Here is a 22,040-nt window from a genome sequence, read left to right as displayed (position 1 = left end):
AACAGCACCAGTTATTACCAACTGTAGAAAACACAGAATGAGTATACAAAGCTAAAAAAAAATTATTTTTACACATATATGTACGATTATATTGCAGGTTAATTTGTCTTTTTTTGAATTTGTGTCCATACCAGGCACAGCACCCAGATGCCTCAGAATGGATCCAGAGTTATTGGGGAGGACAGTGAGGTTCCATCCATGTCTGAAGTTAAGAAAAGAGAGACGGTCATTTTTTCTAACCCAAGAAAAGCAGTGACCGTCAACAGGCGAGACATTCAGTCCAAACAAGAGGGAGTGTTGTGGGAGGTCTGTGGCCTACTTACTTTGAAAATGGCTCTGACTTTCCTGTGGGGAAACCACTGCCATGTGTACTGGTGTCCACCTTCCCACAATGCACTGCCACGTGCCTGTCTCTCTGCTCCACAATCCTCCAGTACTCTTGCTGCAAGGGGGGTAGTGTGGGAAGGGGATAAAAATAAGAAGCAAAAAAAAAAACATAAGATGAAAGCTGTTGAGCAGAAGAATGCATGAAACAGGGTACAGGTTTCAGGTGATCTTTCATCTGACAACCGGTGTCATAAATTTGAGAGCGAGCCACTAGTAGATCATTTTGGCTGCGGCGGTTTAATAAAGATGTTTGCACGCTAACCTCAACCTCAGCAGCCCCTGGTTCCTTGTTAAAGCACATGGTCATGGTGTTCCGCGCTATCCTGAAGAAGTTAGTCAAAGACACCGATTTCCCCTGCAACAAAGAGACAGTAAACATCATGAGTCACATCAAAATTAAAGAGGAGGCTGAGGGAAACAAGGCTCCGCTCCACATAGTTATAAAGCTCAGTCATGGAAAAAACAACTGCAAATGAAAAAAGAAAAAGAAAAAAAAAACATCAGCAAAGAAAATACTCAACCATGAACTGCAACTTCCATGTTTGTATGGGAGAAAATGCTTTAAAGAAAATGTATCTGTAACTGTATTTCTGCTTCTCTATGAGCCTCAACCTCTGTGCGTTCTCTATAAGTCCCAGATACATTTCCCCTGGACTTGACCCTCTCTCCTGTGGACACTCCTGCTACAGAGCAGCTTTGAAGGTGGCCATAAATCTGCCGGGGGATGTATGGACCACGCTGAAAAATGACCTTGCAAATTCCTCATCGTCACAGCGACAGTTTGTCTTCTTCACCCCCCCCCCCTCCTCCTCCCCTCCTCCTCCTCTTCGGTGAGCAGATGTGTGTGTGTGTTTTTAAGTGACTGACATTGTATTTTTAGTATTAGAAAAGCTACAGGGTTGTAAAATAATACAGCATAGCAGTGACCTAGTAAGCACTGACAAGCCCTTCTTCAGGCCAGTCAGTAGCAGCACTTAGCCAAGCCTTTCCTGCTGTAATTAGAGATAATTATATCCTTGACGTGCACTTTGTTCTCTTGATAGAAAAGGTGAAATCTAACCTCCTCTTGGGGGCCGCTCTTGATGAAAAATGCATACAAATCAGACTTGTACAGAAGAGTGATGGGTCATATTTAGACAGGCCTGTCCTGTCAGCACGGTGACAGCCATTCACATGTCACTATGTTGAATAGTGCCTCTATAACTCAGACGTCTATGGACTGTACTGGGTCAAGTCTGTTGACAATATCTCGGTTCCTCAGAGGGAGGTCACACACAGGGATTTAGTTACCAGAAGAACATGGAGGGAGGAGAAGAAAAAAAAAAAAGGGAAAATGGGATCCAGATTCAAAATGGGTGGAGCATTGTCTTAGAATGTGAGAGAAAGCCAACACAGAAACATAGTTATCTTTAATGACTGAAAAACATTACTGTGTAACATCACTTTGTCGAGATGCTGCGGGGAATTCGTGCACACAAACCGTGACGCAGAGTCTGTGCACACAGCATGTACGACAAAGCTGGAATTCTTATATTGTGCTGCTGTGTGTTTGCACGTGTGGATATCTGAATGTACATAAAGAACCGATAGCCTCTGTGTACATGTCTGCAGACGGGAGAACGAGGGCTCGGCAAGAGGGAGAGTGCACGAGGAGGGTGGGCTCGGAGAGAAAGAGAGGGCTGGGAGGTTTTTGTTTTTGGGGGGGGGGGGGTGGGATTGCTAAAAGCAAGGACATGGGCTGAAGGAGAGGAACCATGGGGAGAGGGGCTGGATTAAAAGGGTGGAGAGAGCTGGAAGGGGCGGGGCTTAGAGTGGGCGGGGCAGTGGGGGTGAGGGGAAGGGCTGATTTGGGGGCTGCCTTCTCTCTGACCTACATTTCAGCCAGCCAGAAACAACACAGCTGCTAGCAGGCTGGGGAGGTGGGGATGCATCTACACACACACACGCACACACACACGCACATTTTGTTGACTTGTCTTTATGTTGTGATTGCAGATTTTTGTTTAAATGTATTGGTTTTAACTGTGGACCCCAGGAAGACTAGCGGCGTTCTAGAGCGCAGCTAATGGGGATCCTAACAAATAAAACAAATAAAACACACAAGGCTACTGACCACCTTAACACAGAGACACAGCTTCACAGAAATATTACAATCAATCTACAAGAAGAAGTGCATGATACAAACACTGCTGTCCCTCACTCATACACACCAACATCACACAACAACACTACTCTGCTGCATGGAACCAGGTGTTCAAACCTTTTGTGTTAGCTTTTACAAACCAGAAATGATGTCAGATAACAGCAGGATAATGTCCCTAAGGAAACTGAATAACAATTTTAATAGGAATCTGAATCTTTGCTGTTAACACCAGTAACATTGACCCCAAGAGTCAGAGTGCGCGCAGCAATTTCTAGCAGTGCATATTTTTGTCACTAATGAGCGAGCACAGAGATATCAAAATACTCAAGTTTTAGTGGCAATAAAATTAAAGGCGTCGAGTGTTCACACCTCATGGGTGACATTAGTCTCGAGTCAGATTCTAGTGAGATCTCTGACACCAGCAGTAATGAGGCATTTGAAAACAGCTCAGGTGCTGTCAACAAGCCAGACTGGGTCAGACATTAGCCAGGACAAATAAATGTGGATATTTCTGATTCTATTTAAGGCGTGCTGTGGACGGAAACAAACCTGATGAAAGTAAAATGCTAAAGAAAACACAATCAACAAACTATTGACAGTAGGAGGCAGAGAGACCAGTACAGATGTGCTTATACCTCAGAGCCATAAACATCATTTATGAAAGAGAAGATTAGAAAAAAAAAAGAAATAGACTTAAATTCCAATGTTGAATCGACAGCAAACGTCTTCTCCATCCTCACCTTGTAAATACATTTGTGCTGGTCACTGAGAACGCCCCTGTCCTCCTCCTCCTCCTGCTCTTCTCCATGCTGCCTGTCCTCTTTGCCTTGTTTTTCCTGAGCGAAGAGCCGGCGCCGGCCCGCTTTGACCTGAGCCTCCAGCTCCTTCAGTTGGTGATACACTCCATTGGGGCGCTGGTGCCCCGTCCCGCCCCCCACGATACCGCCTACTAGCCCGTTCTTGGGTTCGTAGCGCGGCAGGACCAGAGCGCTGGGCGTCGAGGAGTCCAACAGTCCCTCCAGAGGGCCCCGACGCGACTCCAGGTTCTTCTTCTCCTGCAGCACCTCGTCCTGCAGTCGGAGGCGCTCCTCGGCGCTGAGCGAGTCATAGGAGAGGATGTACTGGAGGTACGCCTCCTGCAGCTTGGCCAGCCGGTCCTGCGCTGACTTAGGGATGCGCAGAAGATCGGCCAGCTTGGTCCACTTCTTCAGGTCCATCACCTGCTGCATGCCGCCCATGTCGTTGATGAGCTGGAAAAAACGTGACAGGTCCACTTCGCAGCCACCTGTGCAGGGCAGGAGGACAAAGAGACGGTTACTTCAGAGAATGAGTCCGTAGAGGAGTCGCCTCTGGACTCGAGTCTAAACTAAGAAAAAATCTAATCAAATCAAGACTGCCATTTCGGAGCATCTGCTCCTGTGGCTGAATATGCTATTTCCTCTAGCCCATTTCATTTGATTTGGAACAGCCAGTTGAGCTATCAACTTTCAAACTGATGTGAAACACCACAGCACTAAAACAGAGACACAAATTAGTCTTAATGCAGAACTGATCTGCTTTGCAGAGTAAAGGAAGTCATCTGGAACGAGGACATGGCGGCCGGCTGAAGCCACTGGCTGCCAGGTCTCTCTCTGGCAAACGGCCACATAACCGTACTCACACTGAGCTCATCTGTACACAGCGATATACAAACACTACAAACACATGGACATCACCAGCCAGTGTAAAACTAGTACACACACACACACACACACACACACACACACACACACACACACAGTGTCCGTCTGAAGCAGGACTGATTAAGCGTTCATAAAATAAAATGCTGATGTCATAGTGAGAAATGGAAGGTAACAAGGCACTCTGGGGGAAATATTGTTTTTGCAGCCTGTCAGGCCCCTCGCTGTGTTGTTCCACATTGTTATTGTCAACTATAAACAGGAAGATAAAATCAGGCAGAGCGCCACTGAGGCTTTCAGACCTCCACTCACACCAATGGAAGTTGCTATATATTTGATGATATGCTTACTGGCTGCTTTTTAAAAAAATCTTTATAGAACCCAGAAAGATTTGACAAAACAGGTACACCTGCAGGAGACTGAGAAGGTAACTGTGCATCATCTTCTGATGTCTGACGTCCTCCATGGACTGTTGCTTAGCTAAGTCAGTGAGATTTTTTTTTTTCCTCGTTTTGTTCATTCATACATTTGTGAGTCTCACTTACCAATCACAGGTGGCTCATCCATGGTAATGCCCTGAGATTTGAGGTGCTTGCGGATGCAGGCCAGCCGCTGCACGTTGGGACCCCAGCGCCGGCCCAGCATGTGGACCCTCTGCACCTGTGTAACAAAACGCATCTCCTCGCTCAGCTTGCACTCTGGCCGCCAGTCTGGAGGCGGGACAACGCGGCACATGCCAGCCGCCTCGGCCTGTTCCCTCACCGCGTCCAAGTACACCAGGGGGTCCTGGAACTCGCGCGGCGCTGGCCGGAACACAGGGACTTCGCCCAGCGCTGCCCAGCCCTCTGGCCTGCTCCGCTGGCGGTCCCACTCCTTCTCCTGCTCGCGTTCCCTCTGGCGCGTCATCTCCTTCTCACGTTCCCACTCTTTGTCACGCTCAGCGGGCCGCAGCGCTGCGGGTTTCAGCTGTCCAGGGCTGTTGGTGGAATTAATCGGGGAGGAGGAGGTGGTGGTGGTGGTGGTGGTGGTGGAGGAGGAGGCGGAGGAGGAGGAGGAGGAGGAGGAGGATGAGGAGGAGGAGGAGGAGGATGAGGAGGAGGACACGGAGGTCTGTTGGGGGTCTGAGGTAGTGCTGGCACGACTGGGGTTCTGTGGGTGATTCTGGCCTGATGACGGGGAGGAAAAGGAGGAGTTCCGACCATGAGACCTGCTTTGCTGCTGCTGTGCTTGTCGTATCAACATCAGCTTGCCGGCCGACGCCCGCTTGGGTCGCTGGTTCACCGGCTCCGTATTGGCTGCTGGTGTAGAAGGAGTTGGGGTTTGTTGAGGTGGGGGAGTAGGAGGTGGGGTAACATGTGGAGTTTGTTTAGGAGACAAAGGAGTTTCTGATTCATGTCCATTAGAAACTGGAGTGGTAGGGGTGGCGATTTGCGTGGCAGCTTTCTCTTGATTAGCCACCTTCTTGCTGCTGCTGCGCGTCTCCAGAGGCGTCGGCTGAAGCTTGGCCTTCTTCGCCTCGGTGCCAGTGGTTTTGGCTTTCTGCTCGACAATCCCCGTCCCCACCGAGTTGAGCACCACCTCCAGACGCCGCTTGGAGTTACGCAGTCCCTCTCGACCCGGACACTCCCCCTGGCCCTGCTGGCACTGTCTCTGCCCGTCCTCCTTGGCCAGGGTGTTGTGCCGCTGCCCGTTTAGCCTCCCGTTGGGACGGGCACCGGCAGCCACATTGTGCAGCCCATTGGATAGTAGCACCTGTTTGCGGGTTTTTGCATTGCTGTGGTGGGCTGGTGCCGCTGCTTTTCCTGAGTTGGCCAGCCCATTGCTGGCTGCTGGCTGGCTGTGCTGATTGTGATTGTTCGCTGACGATGTTGCCGAGGCGGCGCTGTTGTGTTTGTTGCTGCTGCTGAGTTTGGTTTTCTTGCCCAGTTCTTTCTGTTTGGCTTTGGTGTAAGTGACGTGGCCCTTGGACACGGTGGCTGTGTACTTCTTCACAGTTTTGGACGGCAGTCGGAAGTCGCGGCTCTTTTTGGCACCACTGACAGCTTGTGCCGAGCCCGCCCGCGTCAGCCCGTTCACTTTAGAGACCTGTGATAAACAAGAGGGAGTGGGAGAGAGATGGGACATATTAGATCCGCAGCATTTCAAATATAAAGGAAATATCACTGAAAAACGATTTGGCACATCATGCTGACAAAGCTTAAATCTCAAGATGATCTGGCCTGATCAGATGTCTTTTGTCCTGTGTATCAGATCACATACATGTAAAAGCTAAAAATATTATACAATACAAAAGAAATGTAATAAAAGAACATTCATGCTGCAGTCAAAGAACACATGCACTGCCAATGAAGCTGTGAGCTTTTCAGCTCTGCAATAAATCTTTTGGCCAAAAGTATTTGTGGGAACTTGCACTATTCATTAGAGAACCAATCAACTGTCTGGATTACTATACTTTTCAAATGCAGTGCACTTGTACAAACTGCAGCTCAAACTTTTGATGACTTTGTCAAAACCACATCCTGAGATAAACAACAGTTTAGAATGGGTGGAAAATAAAGAGAGGGAGAGCAGCGACGGCTTCGTGGTCTCTCTGCTAGCAGATGGCTGGACAGTATGAGGTAGGAGGTGGGGTCGCTGGGATGGAATAAGATTCCATTTGAGCAACAACGGGGAAAAAAAAAAACTGGCCTTTTATTTGCTATGGTTTTTTAAAATGCTATCATTCAATTTTTGTGCTATGAATAAAAACTCAGCCTGTGTGTTTCTGTGTGTGTATGTGAGGGAGATAGACAGAGGGAGCAGTGGGAGTGTCTGTGACTGTGTGTCTGTGCATGCGATAGTGTGTGTGCACAGTCTTTGAGGCACCCAGCTGTAGATCAGAGCTTTGGTACAGTGGTGTCTGGTTCCCCGGCCGGCTGGCTGGCTACAGCTGTGGGAAGAGACATGACCACCCTCTCCCTCAGTGGACAGAGCTTTACAGCCGCCTCAGTGCATGTTTAAAACCACTGTGTATTTCTGTCTGTCTTGTTCCAGCCTTGCAGTCTTTTTTTTTTTTAGTATACTCCCTTTTCTCAAAATCACTTCGTATCCAGCATCATCCACTTTTACTTTGCCTGTATGCATTTCCATGAATATCCATTCTCTCTCTCTCTCTCTCTCTCTCTCTCTCTCTCTCTCTCTCTCTCTCTCTCTCTCTCTGTTTTCATGGCCCACTTTCAGTGCTGCCAGGAGTTTCCCATTCCCTCTTCCTTCTCCTACTCTCTTTCCCTTTTGATTGGTGTATATATGTGTGTTGTGTGAGAAAAGGCCCAGCAGAGTGTTTGCTGCTCTTGTGAAGTTGAAGATCAGTATTTGGTTGTCAATATCTGAAGGCTGAGCTGGAGGTCATGCTGCTGTAGTTGTTTTAACATAAAGGAGTATTCTTTTCCCCACATTTTATTTTGAAAACATTTTCAAACAAAATCAAATTTCATTTTCTCTTTGCCTTTACTCATTAACTCTTCTTCTCAAATCATCCAGACAAAACAGGGATAAACTCATTTAGCCATTTAGATAGACAGAGCCTTTAGAAAACACACAAATGTGTATGGATAATCATGTGTGGCTGTCGTCTGTCTACAGTATCTGTAAGACTTTCTGTACATACCGGCTGGAAATGAATCGCAAATGCAAGAAATGAGGGAGGATGGGAGAGATGGAGTTATTAATCACAGTCAGGCGCCACAGGAGGGAGGTGACAGCCGGCCCATTGACAGGTTTGCCTTTGAAGGGCTCTCGTGTCACACTTTGTCTGTGTGTGTGTGTGTGTGTGCACATGTACTGTATTGTGTTCGTCTCAGGTGGCGGGGGGCTGACACAAAGATCAGACCATTAAAAGATAAGGGGGGGACTGAAACCTAACCCTGCCTGCGTCAATCACCCTCCACCCCTAACACACACACACACACACACACCCTTGCAATATAAAAAACAAGAAGTGAGAAGTGAGAAGACATGTTTGCAACAGAGTGAACAGAGGAAAGGTTGAAAGTCTGAAAGAGAACGTAGAATATAGATGAAGGACGGCTGCACAGGGAGAGCTGCCAAATAAGTACAACAGTTTTCATGTGATACTTTCTGTACTTTGTGTCACACATAATGTTCACTTCTCAGAAACAAGCTGTAGCCTACAGTCAGTGTGATTGTATTTATTGGAGAATTAATCTGACACATAATCTCACAACTGACTTATTTCTTATTGTTCCATTTGCCAAATCAATACAAAGTCCAATGTGTGTGTTTATTTAGCGTTCCACTGATGCTGAGAGAGTAAGTAACTGCTAAAGCAGCAGTTGTCCAGACAGCTGCTATATTTATCCAGCCACAGTTTGCTGACAAAGCGTCGAGGCCAAGAGACACACTGTCATGACCGCTTCCTGCCACAGGAGGGCTCAGAGGACCGGCGGTCATTAGGGGGGCTCCGCAGGTCTCTCACTTTTCTCCCTTTAATTATTTGGTCTGGTGAAAGAGGGGGATGGCAAGAGAGTGATGGCAATAGAAGAAAAAATACAGAATAAAGAGGTGGAGGAGGAGGAAGAAAGAAAGAAAGAAAGAAAGAAAGAAAGAAAGAAAGAAAGAAAGAAAGAAAGAAAGAAAGAAAGGATAGTTCATTCCTGCTAAAAGGCACTGGCAGAATTCGAACAGAAATTAAAAGGATGATGAACAGAACAAGAAAGACAATGAAGCCAAAAGGGAAAAAATAGAACGCACGCACACACACACACACACACACACACACACGCAGGCACATACACACACACAAACACACAGACACACACACAGGCACAGGCGCAGGCAGCCGGAGACTGTTCTGGGGTGGATTTCGGTCGCACGTGAGCAGGGAGAGGGGAGGGAGTGGGAGGTGGGTCTAGATGACATCATGTGTTGCTATAGCCCAGCTGAGGCCTGGCAGGAAGATTTTTAACAGGCAACATCTGCAGGAGCCGGCCCTGAGCAGGAGGAGGGGAGCGGGGCAACGGAGGAGGACAGCGAGAGAAGGCCAGCCAGAGGATAGAAGAAGTAGAAGACGAAGAAAGAAGAAAGTTTAACCCTTGAGAATCACTGTCGGCCGACAAAAGATACAATCATCGACTCTTTTTTAAACCTGAAATCAAACGTGGTCTTTGTTTGATGTACTGGAGGTTCTGCGGCTCCACCTGAGCTTCCAATGCTTCTGACAAGCACCTCCTTTAGATTATGAAATACTGTAGCCACCGTAAGTTGAGGTTTATAATGGCTGCAATCCATTGTTTGATAGCATCCAACGCATCCATCACGCAGAACTGTGGTGCAATGACAATCAGGGGGTTAAATCCTACGCTGAACTATAAATCAATTCCTATGCCACACTCATTTACGGCGCGACTGGCGGAACATCTCGACCACGAGACATAAATCCGGCTTAAGCCCCCTTTCCCCTTTGCTGTCTTATTAGAGGCGCAATGTGATGCAGCCCAGGGCAGGTTGACTTTTAAGCAGCTGGAGAAAGGTTACTATGGCCTGGCACTAACAAAACACACCATGCAAAAATCCCTTATATATAAAGCCTCAACCTACAGGGACAAAAAAAAACAAATAAACAAGCCATTCTTGTTCTTTTGTTTGTCATCTTTTGCAATTTTGTACATGTTGTAATAGCGAAAGGAAGGTTAATTGACGTCTGAGGACAAACAACTAAACAAGAAAGTGCAGAGTACTTCTCAAAGGATGCCGACTCGGCTAAATGGTTTGGCCCTGCAAACCCCACCTGCGCTTACTGCTGCGTGCAGCTGCTTTGCTGACATCCTCGCTTTTGTTATTTAATTAAAATGGCTAGAATCATATTGTTTTATAAAAAGGTCCTGTTACGGCACATGTATTTTGTTGATACAAGCCACTATTAAATTAGGGAGAGCTGAATCATGGTGAATTGAATTATGATAATGCCTCTACCCTTCGGTTTTACACACAGAACTCGTAGTTCGCTTTACGGCTACATAATCACTTAACCTTTTATATGGCTTAGTCTGTATTTTCACAGTTGGTCGTGTGTATAAGTGTGTGTGTGAGTGTGTGCGCGTGTCTTGAACACACATGGTTGACGCACATACTGTTCATGCTAATTGGAGAGAGAGAGTAAGAGGAAGAAAAAAAAAAAGCACTAATCCTTCCAAATGATTGGAGCCATGTTGTCAAGGGCAAGATCCGTCTGTTTGACACAGGAACAGAGAGAGCGACAGAGAAAGAGAGAGAGAGAGTGGCGCATGAAGAGAAAATGAATGAGATCGAGAGAGCCGGAGATATAAAGAGAGAAGAAAGGTGGAAATGAGAGTGCAGGAGGAAAAACAAAATACACGGTATGAGAGGAGTCAAAAGAATCACACGGGGTGCCAAGCAGCGAATTGAAAAAGAAAGCGAGAGAGTGGAGAGGAAGAGCCACAGAACAAAGACGAGCGATTAAGCGAGCCTGAAGTTTGTCTTGGCAGGCAGACGCTCTCATTGAGATTCATTGTTGGTTTTTTACTGGACAATTCCAGCCACTTAAAAAAAAAAACCTGAAACACATGCCTGAGTCTGCATCAGCAGCAGAAGAACAGTACAACATCAACAACAGCAACAGCAGCAACACTGCCTGGAGGATGGTATTCAATAAGAAGTGAGAGGGAGGGGAGGAAATGGACAGGAAGACGGAAAAGGAGCAAAACTGGGAGACAGATTATAAGAGAGAGGAAAGACAAGAGAGACAAGTTGCCTCAGCAGACAATTGCGTCTCATTATGTGATCCTAAGACAGACTGCCTGTTTTCTGACTAAAGCCACCTCTGCCCATTCTCTTCCCTCTCCGCTTCTTCTTCTTCTTTTTCTTTGCGGGGTTCCTTGAAACCTGCTAAGTACCATAGAGGGATGCTGGCTTTCACAGCCCCTAGCCAGCACTACTAAATATAGCTGCAGTCACGGCAGGCCAAAACACAATCATTACTCTCTCAGACACGAGAGAGGAGAGGAGAGGAGAGGAGAGGAGAGGAGAGGAGAGGAGAGCGTGAAGACAGGAGCTGCACAAAGATAGGAAAGTAAAGGGAAAGGAAATGAGGTAATAAGCAATGAAAAGGATGTATAGCAGGGAGACAAGAAAGGCACAGGAGTAGTTAGAGGAAATTATTGAGAGGGAGATTAAAAAAAGAAGACGTGGCATCAACGAAAGAGAGGGGTAATTCAAATGGGCCTGATAGCCAAACAAGCATGTTGCTCATGGAGCTGGTTAATGCAGAATATTCCAGCAAATTTAGGTAAAACACACAGTGAATGGATGCTCCCGTCACGTTTTACAAGCCATAGAAACACTTCTATGTTTCCTCTCGTCCGTTCTGTGTGATATTTAGTCAGTACTTTAGTCAAGTAGTGGGTACTTGATGGCATGTGGTTTTCCTTTCATGAGTGTCACTCAAGCATAAGGGACAAGAGTTTCTGAGAAGGTCATGCAGCTCTCATGTTAGAAGGAAAGTAAGGAGGATATGGGTAGATGACCGATAGTCTAGGAACTTGGCTGATCTATATTAAGTCTAGTATAGTTTACACTGTCCATATATGGTGGTGGCAAAAAGACAAATAAACAAACAAACTATCTCGACTGATATTTGTCTCTGATGTGAATGAACCGAGCTCGACACATCACGTGTCCATCTGACTCCTCCTTTAACTGACCTGATCCCTCAATTCCATTATTAAAATTACAGCACCTGCTTGCGTAGCTCCTCTGCAGCTCTCCTCGGTGGCAGCCCATTGGCTGAGCCTCGACCGCTGGCCAGGGCCTGCTGCTCCCTCACGTGCTCCCGCGCCTCCGCCCGCTCGCTGCGCTCCCTCAGGAGGGGCGGAGGTGGAGGCGGAGGAGGCGGCAGCGGCGGGGCAGGCGCATCCCTGCCGTGGGTCCCCGCCTTGGGCCTCGGACTCTCCCTGGTCCCTGCTTTGCTGTGGCTGTTGAACACTGAAAGAGGGGGAGGGAAACAGAAGAATTAAGTGTGTTGCTTTTGTGATTTTTAATTAATACAGGGAGAGAAGGTTGTCTACAAGCACCTCTCTCAGTGCATGAATCGGGCTTGTATTCATCATGAAGACCATGAAAAGACCTTGGGTGTCCTCTTAGCTTTGCTGCACTGTTGAAACTCAGGAATTTATACTGGTTTTATATGTTTTTTTGTAATGCAAGTTCCCATATTTTTTTAAAAATATTTATAGATGGTAAAAAACAAATTAATAAATAAAATACACCACTGTAAAGAAAAAATAAGACCCTGTGGAAAGTTCCCATCCAGTGCCATGGCATGACTACCCTTAAAAGGACGTACAGCTACTATGCTTTTTCAGGCTACCGTCTACATTATGCAAATGCATCCCTGTAGCGCAGAATGGCTTACACACTCCTGGCACCGAACCACAACGATCAAGTGGAAAAGCCCGCACAAACATTGGAGTGACAGGCTTTTGGCTAACATATAGCCCCCAATCAGTGAAATATGCATGATTTAAGGTGTGCATGAAAACGTCTTTATGCTACATGTCAATGAACCTGTTCAAAATGGACGGAGACTACAGCAGCCCCCGGGGATGATGCTAAGCGAGTCGAACAGGAGCGAGGTAATTAACATACACATTTCAATAGCTCCCTCTTCAGCTTTTTTAAACCAGGGTCAATTTGACGTTTCATGGCATTTTAATATCAACAGGCAACAGGCTGTGTGGAAAGAATGACAGGAGAGGCCACAGCGCAAACAAACCGTCTTTACACTACACAGCGTATAGTACGGTATACTTTGAAAAGCAAGAAGTGCGCTCCGTACGCAACCTGTATGTGTCATTTTTCATATCAGTGAATGCAAAAAGTTTTCACGTGTGTGTGTGTGTTATTCATTCATGTGAAGGGTAAAGTGGACCCACAACCAGAAATAAGTGTCTGCGAGCCTCTGGGGCCCCAGCCTCAATAAAAAATGAGAGAAATCCTGACATTTTGAGAAGTGAGCTAAGCAAGAAACGGAGCCCAATAAAAGCTGTTTAATTTAGCTATGTCAACATGGCACATGGCCGAGAGAGAGAGAAGCGGAGAGACGGAGAGCTGATGAATGGCTCACAATGTAGGGCCCTTCCCGTCTCTCTTTACCTCCCAGAATAAGATGTTTCTCACTAATTCTATTTCTCCTTTTTCCTCAACTGCCTGCCCCCCCTTCCCTCACCCCCTTCTCCCCCCTCCCCCCCTCCTCCCTGAGAGCCCATATAACCCTGCTCCTGCTGGAAAGAGCGGGGCCCGAGCTGCATATTAAAGTGTCACGTTTGACACCCATCTTAATACCGCAAAATGTACAAAGGTGTGTGTGTGTCTGTGTGTGCGCCTGATATCCAACACAGTATAAACACTGTCTCAACACTGAGGCAATGGCCCAGTCTTGACTGTGTGTGCACACCTACGTATGTACACACACGTCCGTTTCTGTGTCCTTAACCCCCTCATCTCTTATTGTCCCCTACAAAGTATATCAGCTTATTTCCTTCTTATCTATTTATTTAGCATATCACGGTGAAGGCGCCAAGCTGCTTTGCAAACAGTGTTGGTATATGAGATAAGAAGGGAGAATAAGCTGTCCTCATGCACACAACAAGCCCGGATTTGTTCAAACAGGTCTCCCTGTCCTACAGTTTGTGCTCCTTATACAGAAATATGCAAATGTACAGTTTGTGTTTCATGGCGAGGCTACAGATGTTCTTGTTCGAATGAGAGACAAGTATATGCAACTATGGACCTCTCTCTGTTTTTCTTTCTTAATCCCAAACAGTTTCTCTCCTCCTCCACATTCCACTTGAGAGGATGACAGAGGAAAAAGCTGAGCAAAGCGTTCACCTTTTGAACCTTTTCTGGCGATGATTCTACAGACTGGTGGTGGGGGGGGGGGGGGGGGGGGGTGCATGAAATCCAGCCCTTGTTTCACGGGGAAACGCCTGGTCGGAAGGATTGTGTGTCTCTAAAGTCTGCCAGGGAGGGAGGGCCTCCAGGTTAAAATCGGTTCTCTAAAGCTCTCTATGAATTGTACAGTTGACTCTGATTTAAGATGTTTTATATGCTTAAAAAAATATTTTGCATTATTTCTCTGGACAACAGGTCATGTTTCTGAAATTTGATTTTACAGTGCCAGTCTGTTCTCATAGGCTCAATTGCACGCATCTGATTTCCTGAATGTTGCGCACAAGTGTGTGTATGTGTATTCATCCAAATGTCTATGTGCCCCCAAGGAGTGTACGTAGGCTGTCACTACATTGTGTGTGTGTGTGTGTGTGTGTGTGTGTGTGTAAGCAGAGGGCCCCGGCCAGCTGTTGCAGTGTGTGCATAAACACCTTGTTAGGGCTTAGCAAGCTAAGTGTTAATTGGGGTGGAAAGAGTCGATGAGCTGCTCGACTATCCCATGTGACTTACCCCGTCTCTGCGGTGGAAAAAAAAAGGGCAAACTTGAAATCGCTCTTACTCACTCACATAGAGGGAGAGAGAGGGGGACTTTACTGTTCAAGTTTGTCTTTCCTTTCCTCTGTAGTTATTCTGCTAGTGCACCTACACTCATTTTTTCTTTTTCTTCCATCTATCTTTTCCTCCACTTCCATCCTCTATACAAACCTCCTCTTTTATTATCTCTTTCTTTCCCATCTTATCCCCTCCTCCTCCTCCTCAGACGCTCACACTGGCGGTGTCTGCGGCGCATTATATCAACTCAACCGGAGTATGAAGACAGGAGAGGTGTGTTCCCAATAAAAAAAATATGACATGCTTTTGTTCCGAGCCGGTGTTCTTGTTCCTTACCATGCCCGTTCAGCGGCTGCCTGGCGGGGAGCTTGCCCTTGCGAGGTGTCGAATGGCAGGAGGAGGAGGCCGAGGCTTGGCTACTGCTTCCCCCGCCGTGAGAGTGGATACCACCGCCGTTCCTCACCTCCTCCTCCTCCTCCTCCTCGTCCTCCTCCAGGTCCTCCTCCTCCTGGGAGCTTCCGAAGTAGGCCATGTTGCTGGGCAGGGCCGATGAACCTGAGTGCAAAGAGGTGGGGTGGGGTGGGGGAGGCAGGGAGGGAGGGAGATGAATAATGAAGGGGTAAGCCGGAGATGGAGGGAAGGGAGAGGAAAAGGAAAATTGACAATTTGAAATAAGAAAAAGCTGCTTTACTGCAGATAAAGTCTACATGAGATGCTATCCTGTTTGAACACAAATACACCTTTTCTGAGACCCCCAGTTGTTCATGTGTGGAGAAAATAAACATCTCTTTTTTTCATTTTAATCTCAGACATTGCAGATGAATTAACATCAATGTGTAAGTGGTGAAAAATTTATGTAAAAATAGAAGTTGCTGAAGGGTTTGTGAACGATGGTGATTGTACTGCTGTGTTTTTTTTTTCATCTGTTATTATCCCAGCTGGTGGCCTATTGATGCTTTGTAAACTGCTCTGCACATTGCTGCTCCATTGTCACACACACACACAAACGTGCACACACAGACGCGCGCACACACACGCACAAACACACAGAGCATAATGTTTGAATAATTTGCAAAGCCAAAGCAGTTTTAACTTCAACAGCATTTGCACTTTGCCTGAATCAGGCCAAACCTGTCAGCTCCTCAAATCTCACACCGATAAGTTGCTTCTATGGGAAATATCATTTATCACCTGACCTTGATCTTTGTTCCTAGTGTTTATCCTTTTTTTCCCCATTTATCCACATCTCTTATCCATTTTTTTAGTTTCTTGTTACAATGTTGTGAGAGTGTCAGTGTGAGACATTAGTATTAGCGGTGCTGCTGCTGCTGGGGAGATCACTGATGCAGAGGGAGAGGGGAGGTGATGAACACACTCTGATCGCTACAACTGAAGCCAGAGCATTAGGAGCATATAACAAGTCAAATCTTCCCACGGAGACGCTCGATGTTGACAGTTTTATTGAGACATATATACACTGTACATGTGCTCAAATATCTAACTCTGTAAAAGAGTTACTTTAGAAACGAAATAGTCTCGCTCTCTTGCTGCCGAGCTAATCCCAAATCTGTCGCTTTCACTCTTCCAAAACAGGATTACTGTCAATCTCTCCTCGTACCCGCAGACGAAAACTGACGTTCCCTCTCTTTCCTTTTTCTGTCACACTCAATCACTTTCATTGTCATCTGTGAGAAATTTAAGTCACTACATGCTGGAAGGAGGCAAATGGCGTTTGGCATTGGACGGCCTATAATGTTACCTCAGTTAGCTGAACGTAGACACACACTCGCGCTCATAAAAGGTCATAAAGCCCAAAGCTATGTTATTAAATCTCATAATGTTGCACTCGTAAATCAGTGTGCAAACAGCTGCTCCAGTCATACAGATGCGGGAATTTATTAAAAAGAAGAAAAAAAAGGCGGCCTTGTGGAGAGCGGCAGTACTGACTGGCAATGTATGTTTGGACAGAAATATAAAAATATATAGACATGGGCAGAGTTGTAAATCATTTTTACTGTATCATGTGCCAGTGTGCTTCCAGTAACATTAAAAACGGTGCTGATCTTTGCCACAAATTGACTGCACAGACCTCCGAGTGCAAGATGAAAATTAGCAGTCTGCACAACGTTTGCATTTTCTTTAAGCGAAGTGGAGTGATCCATTGATGACCTTCTGATTCCAAAGCATCGTATTGGCCTTCTCCCTCAACTATCACAGTGAACATGGACAATACGAAGAATACACATATTATACCTCCTGTCTACTTATACACACTATGGACAATGGGCAATACAACCTATTGTTTATTGTAAGCTATGTACACGTGTGTATACATGAATGTGTGTGAGACCTCGAGTGACTGACGAAAGGTCAGAACTCCGGCAAAATTCAATCTCTACAATTAGGATTCGTCATTTTTATAATTGCATGTTTGTGACTGTTAATTGACAAGAATGTTTGGTTATGCAACATCCTCATAGCTTCGATTAAATCCGGCTGTTTATTAGCAAGAAGTGCCAGATTTTTATGAAGTTGTGAGTCCTTTATGACTAAATCAATTGCATGGCATGAGCAACTACTGTGGTTTTTATGACCCTTTCAAGGGGCACAGGCATTAATGGGAAGCAATGTGCGATTATATGTCAATTAAAATAATGCTAAGCTTCCTGCGAAAAACAGGCTGAATTCAGTTAGCCTGCATTAAGCTACTTCAAATTACACAGAGCGAATTAAGAATTAGCCGAGGCAATTATTTAATTAGCGCACTTGCTGTGGAGAGTGCTGAATACTTATCTTAGATTTTACACATTCAATACATTATTAAGTGGCTTAATTAAAATGTAAAGATAACACCAAAATAATTCAATTTTCTAACAGATTTACACCAGGGTACATCTGATTTCTATAAGAAATAAATCCAGAAATTCACAGCAAAAATACTCCAAGGAATTCACGAGGTCTCTATTTGGACAACATGACTTGGATTGAAGGGAAAATGCTCATTCATTAGGTCATCATCAGAGTTATGTAACCACGCACAGAAGCCGGTGAGGGCTGAGTAACTGTTTAGTAACCAGCACTGTGTAATCAATATCTGTGACACACACACACACACACAATCGCATCTGCTGCAAAGAGCTTGGCTTGGATGCAGTAAACATTTGTGTGCAAGTGAGTGTGTATGTGCATGTGGTTACAGTCAGTGCTTAAATGACACCCTGGCTAAGCCTGGGCTTTCTAATGACAAAGGAGAAGACATGGTGCAAGGCTTAGCTGCTGCTAACCAGCACCACACACGGCAGAGAACTGTCCAATCCTGAAGCATTTTTCCCTAAATGGCCCACGCTGAAGAATTAAAGTCTTTTAAGAGAAGACACGAGCACCAAGCTAGAAAATCCCTGTTCTTTCTGCACCGACAAAGTGCTGTAAATCAACTTCTTAAATAATGTTGATGTGACAGATTATTTTCTCCGTCTGTGATGAGCACAGGATATTATAAGCACACTGAAATCATTATTCCACCATCCTTTTCTTACTGCATCTTTGAACTGTGCACTAACAACTATTACTGGCCAGTCTGGGGACCTGTGGTTTCCACATGTCACTCTGCATTTATTTTGCAAGCCTAGTTTAAATATCGTACTTGTGTCAAAGCTTTCCAAGCACTAAAAAAGTAGAGCCTGGTAATAATAAGTCTTGTTGTGCCTTGGATCTGACTTTTCACACAGCAGCTCTGCCAGTTTCTAATTATCTCCTCAGAGAGCTGAAGAGAGAACAATCTGTAGTGCCAGCAGATTCCCTGAACAGATATTAATGGAGTTTTTACCTGCTCTCTTTAACTTCAAAAGGAGGTCTATAGGGCAAAAAGTAACTGTTGGAGAGCAGTGAAATATTACTTTTACGTAATCCACAGTAACCCGCGTGGTAGGTGCTGCTTCTCTGCAGGCTGGGACAGAATCTCCCGTTGCCTCTGTGAGTAAGAAGCTTGGAAAACAGAGTCCAGTGTGTGTTTTTGTTGTAGTTCCTTGGCATACAGCATCTGAAGAAGGATTCAGACAATCATAAGCGGCTGAGCCCATGTTTCAGAGCCACTTTGCAGCAAAGTTTAATTTTCTGGCTTTCAACCAGTGGATCAGACCGGGAGGATTGGGTGGCATACACATATACACACACTCACAAAGTCACACACAGGGCCTAAAGACGCACAAACACACGAACAAACACATGCAGAGACACCTCGTTTATCTTGGCGACAGAGCAAACGCTCCTCTCTTAGACCAAACAAACACACCGAGGCAGCACACACACTGGCCCAATCAGCTTCTAATGACTCGCTTCATTAGCTAAATGGCTGTAATTTACTGCCCTGAACAGGGGTCAGTGGGCCAATGGCAAACAGACCTCAGGGGCACCCAGGGGCAGAAACTGAGGGAGGGGTGCGTGCTTGTTTTGGGGGAGGCAGGGAAATGGATAGGAACAAGTGAAAACGTACAAACATGGCAGAAAATGTGTGTGTGCTTTTATAGTAAAGTTGGGCGCTTGGGATTAAATGCATTTAATACATGATCCCCAGAAGTCTGAGAAGGCTAACGTTCATATGGAATAAACTGAAAAGAGGAAGAGAGACATAAGAAAGTGTGAAAGAAAGAGAAAAAAGAGGAGAGGCAGAGGAATACTGAGTGGTACAAGACAAGGACCAAATAGACTGAACGGATGTCACGACCTCTGAGCATTATTCTATTCAAAGAAATAATGAGACTGTCTAGGATTCTGAGGAGACGGAGGAGGGAGAGAAAGGGAGAAAAAGAGAGGCGGACACAGGAACGAGCCTGTCCAACACATCCAGTGGTCAAATACTGACCACTTGCATCCCGACTACGGGAGCAGCAGCAATACGCCTGGGGCCAGCACCAGAGATTTACAGAATCCGTCTCTGGCACAGAAACCCTCAATCCATCAGCTCCTAGAGAATACACACACACACAAACACAAGGATACACACGCATACACATATATACGGTGAAAACGCACAACTCAGGCCTTCTCCAAGATCTCCAACAGGGCTTGAGCCCAATCCCCCAATTACACCATCTTTTCATCCACCTCATTCCAACCGCAGACAAATCATAATTAGGTCTGAAAGAGTCTATTAGGATTGTCATTTTTAACAGGGCTTTGGGTGGGTGGGGGGGCATAATTACAAACCCTCCATTCTCTGGCTACCCTTCTTTTGTCCCCTTAACTGGAACTGAAACAATGAGGACAATTTAAATAGTCAATCAAGAGGGTTTAGCTGCCATGGGGACATATGGACACGCTGACTTAGAACAAAATGCAGCATGTGTGCGCAGGAAGCACAAGGCCTGTTTTTAAGAGAAGGGTCGGACAAATGTAGGTTTTTCTGGCACTGAGAGAAAAAAAAAAAGTTATCTCCCCTTCTGGCTGAGCTGTGCCAAAACTCTTCATCAGTCTCTTAGGAGAGAGACAGAGAGAGGGAGACTGAGAGAGGGATTACGTCTCCAATTGACATTCTTCGATGTCAACGAAACCATTAACCCCCACAAACAGCGGCTCCGCACTCGGACGAGAATACAGAATCAGCCGGCGCTGCCTCGCCAACTTCTGTGAGCATCGTCAGCAGCAAGGAAGTCGCAGCTCTACACAAACACTTTCCAGTATTTTTTTAATCAAACAGCAGGCATACATTAGAGGGGAGAGAAAAGTACCTTATCCCTGAGGGAAATTCGCTTGTCACAGCAGCAGTGCACTTGAGAGACACACGAGTAGCTGTTGGACTTGAAAATCTATTCCCCGGAGTGACAATGCGTTTCTAGTTAAACGAGATTCTCGGGGAATAAAAATACCATCAAACAAAATCAGACCTAACAAACCAGCTACAAAGATAACAAGTCCTAAATTATAATTCACTTAATTCCACATTTATCTCACACGTGTAATTACGTACTTGGAATCTGAGGTCTTTGGTTCACTAGGTCAGAGCTTTGGGGTTATGTAAGCAGAGCAGAGACACTGGCCTCACTGAACCCGCGGGACAGGGAGGGAGGGAGGGGGGAGAGAGAGCACGCTGGTGCTAGCAGGCATGTGGATGAGGGCCCAGGGGGCAGAGAGGTGGCTGCAGCAGTGGTGTACATGCACCCTGGCACACTGACACACACACACACACACACACACAAAATCACAGGAAAAAGAAACACAAAATTACACTCCTGGAAATTAATCTTATGTAAGAGACTTATTTCCAGGAGTGTGTGTGCAGACAGTTGCTTATTTACCCCCTAATCTATTCTTATCTCATGTATGTCAATGTGTATTTTGTGCGTTTGTGGGAGTGTGTGCATGTGTGTGTATTTTAGCCTGACTGAGAACAAACTAACTAAGCTTCTTCTTGCTTAAAATGTAAAGTGAGGGTAAGAAAACAACCATTATAACCTTTATACCTTTGTAAATTGTGCAGTAAGTTCAACTCCATGACAACAATCATTCCTGAAAGACTTTGCGTTCAGTTAATTAGGAGTTTATGTTAATTTGAAACGAAAACCATCAGATGATGAAAACAATGTGATAAAAAGGCACATAATCTGAATGTGTATTACACCGCCTCCCTCTGCTCCTCTCGGTGCTGCCCCCACCCTCGGAGCGGCAGCACTGCAGCCTGTAGGTTACCAGAGGCAGACGGGGCCAGAGGCAGACTGTCTGGCTACCACCCAAATGGCTTTCTCCATGGATATAAACAGCCCAACTACAGGCCTGGACCACACATAAACACCAATCTCAGAACACAGGCGAGGGATGAGCGCTCTGGCTTGTGTGCGAGTGCGAGTGTGTACACGTTTGCTGGAGTAAGAGATGAGCAGTGAGATAAATACAGAATATAGGCCCTAGACAGTGTGGGTGGTGAGCATACATGGCGTGCATCCTTCTATACAGTAGACAGAAATCTTGTTTTTCCCACTTCTCCGTCCAGTTACTCCCACGTTGCATCAGAATAATCTGGCACCCCTGCTCCCCCCTGGAGGAATTAAAAATAACTTTTCCTCAGATACAGCAACAATACGACCATCACCACCACCAGCAGCAGCAGCAGCAGCAGCAGCAGTCAGCCAATCCATTATCACGGCGAAACAGATCCCAAAAGAGTAAAACACTATCAATTACAAGCTTGAATTTGTTAGCTGTAATTTCACAACACTGAGGGACACAAAAGCCCCCGCTTTCACAACATTTGTTTCTCATTTCGTTGCTCACTTTATCACTTCGAAAATCCTTCATGTTCCAACTACTTTCATGTCGCTGTC

The 22,040-nt window shown here is 45.8% G+C and overlaps 1 protein-coding gene across 2 annotated transcripts in view; it reads right to left on the bottom strand.

Moving 5' to 3' along the window:
• Positions 1 to 22,040, bottom strand: part of jarid2b (jumonji and AT-rich interaction domain containing 2b) — a 103,139-nt gene that overhangs the window by 3,430 nt on the left and 77,669 nt on the right. For both annotated transcript variants that reach the window (XM_083982543.1, XM_083982544.1), the window contains 7 exons: positions 15,061 to 15,279; positions 11,963 to 12,207; positions 4,755 to 6,294; positions 3,271 to 3,815; positions 650 to 742; positions 324 to 442; positions 132 to 202 (listed from right to left, as the gene is read on the bottom strand). In XM_083982543.1, coding sequence (XP_083838669.1) covers positions 132 to 202; positions 324 to 442; positions 650 to 742; positions 3,271 to 3,815; positions 4,755 to 6,294; positions 11,963 to 12,207; positions 15,061 to 15,279 — 2,832 coding nt within the window. The remainder of the gene's footprint in view (positions 1 to 131; positions 203 to 323; positions 443 to 649; positions 743 to 3,270; positions 3,816 to 4,754; positions 6,295 to 11,962; positions 12,208 to 15,060; positions 15,280 to 22,040) is intronic.

Source organism: Trachurus trachurus (genome assembly GCF_905171665.1).
Source record: "Trachurus trachurus genome assembly, chromosome: 11".
NCBI lineage: Eukaryota > Metazoa > Chordata > Actinopteri > Carangiformes > Carangidae > Trachurus > Trachurus trachurus.
The sequence above is the reverse complement of the archived record's forward strand: the minus strand, read 5'-3'. Positions and strand labels throughout refer to the sequence as shown.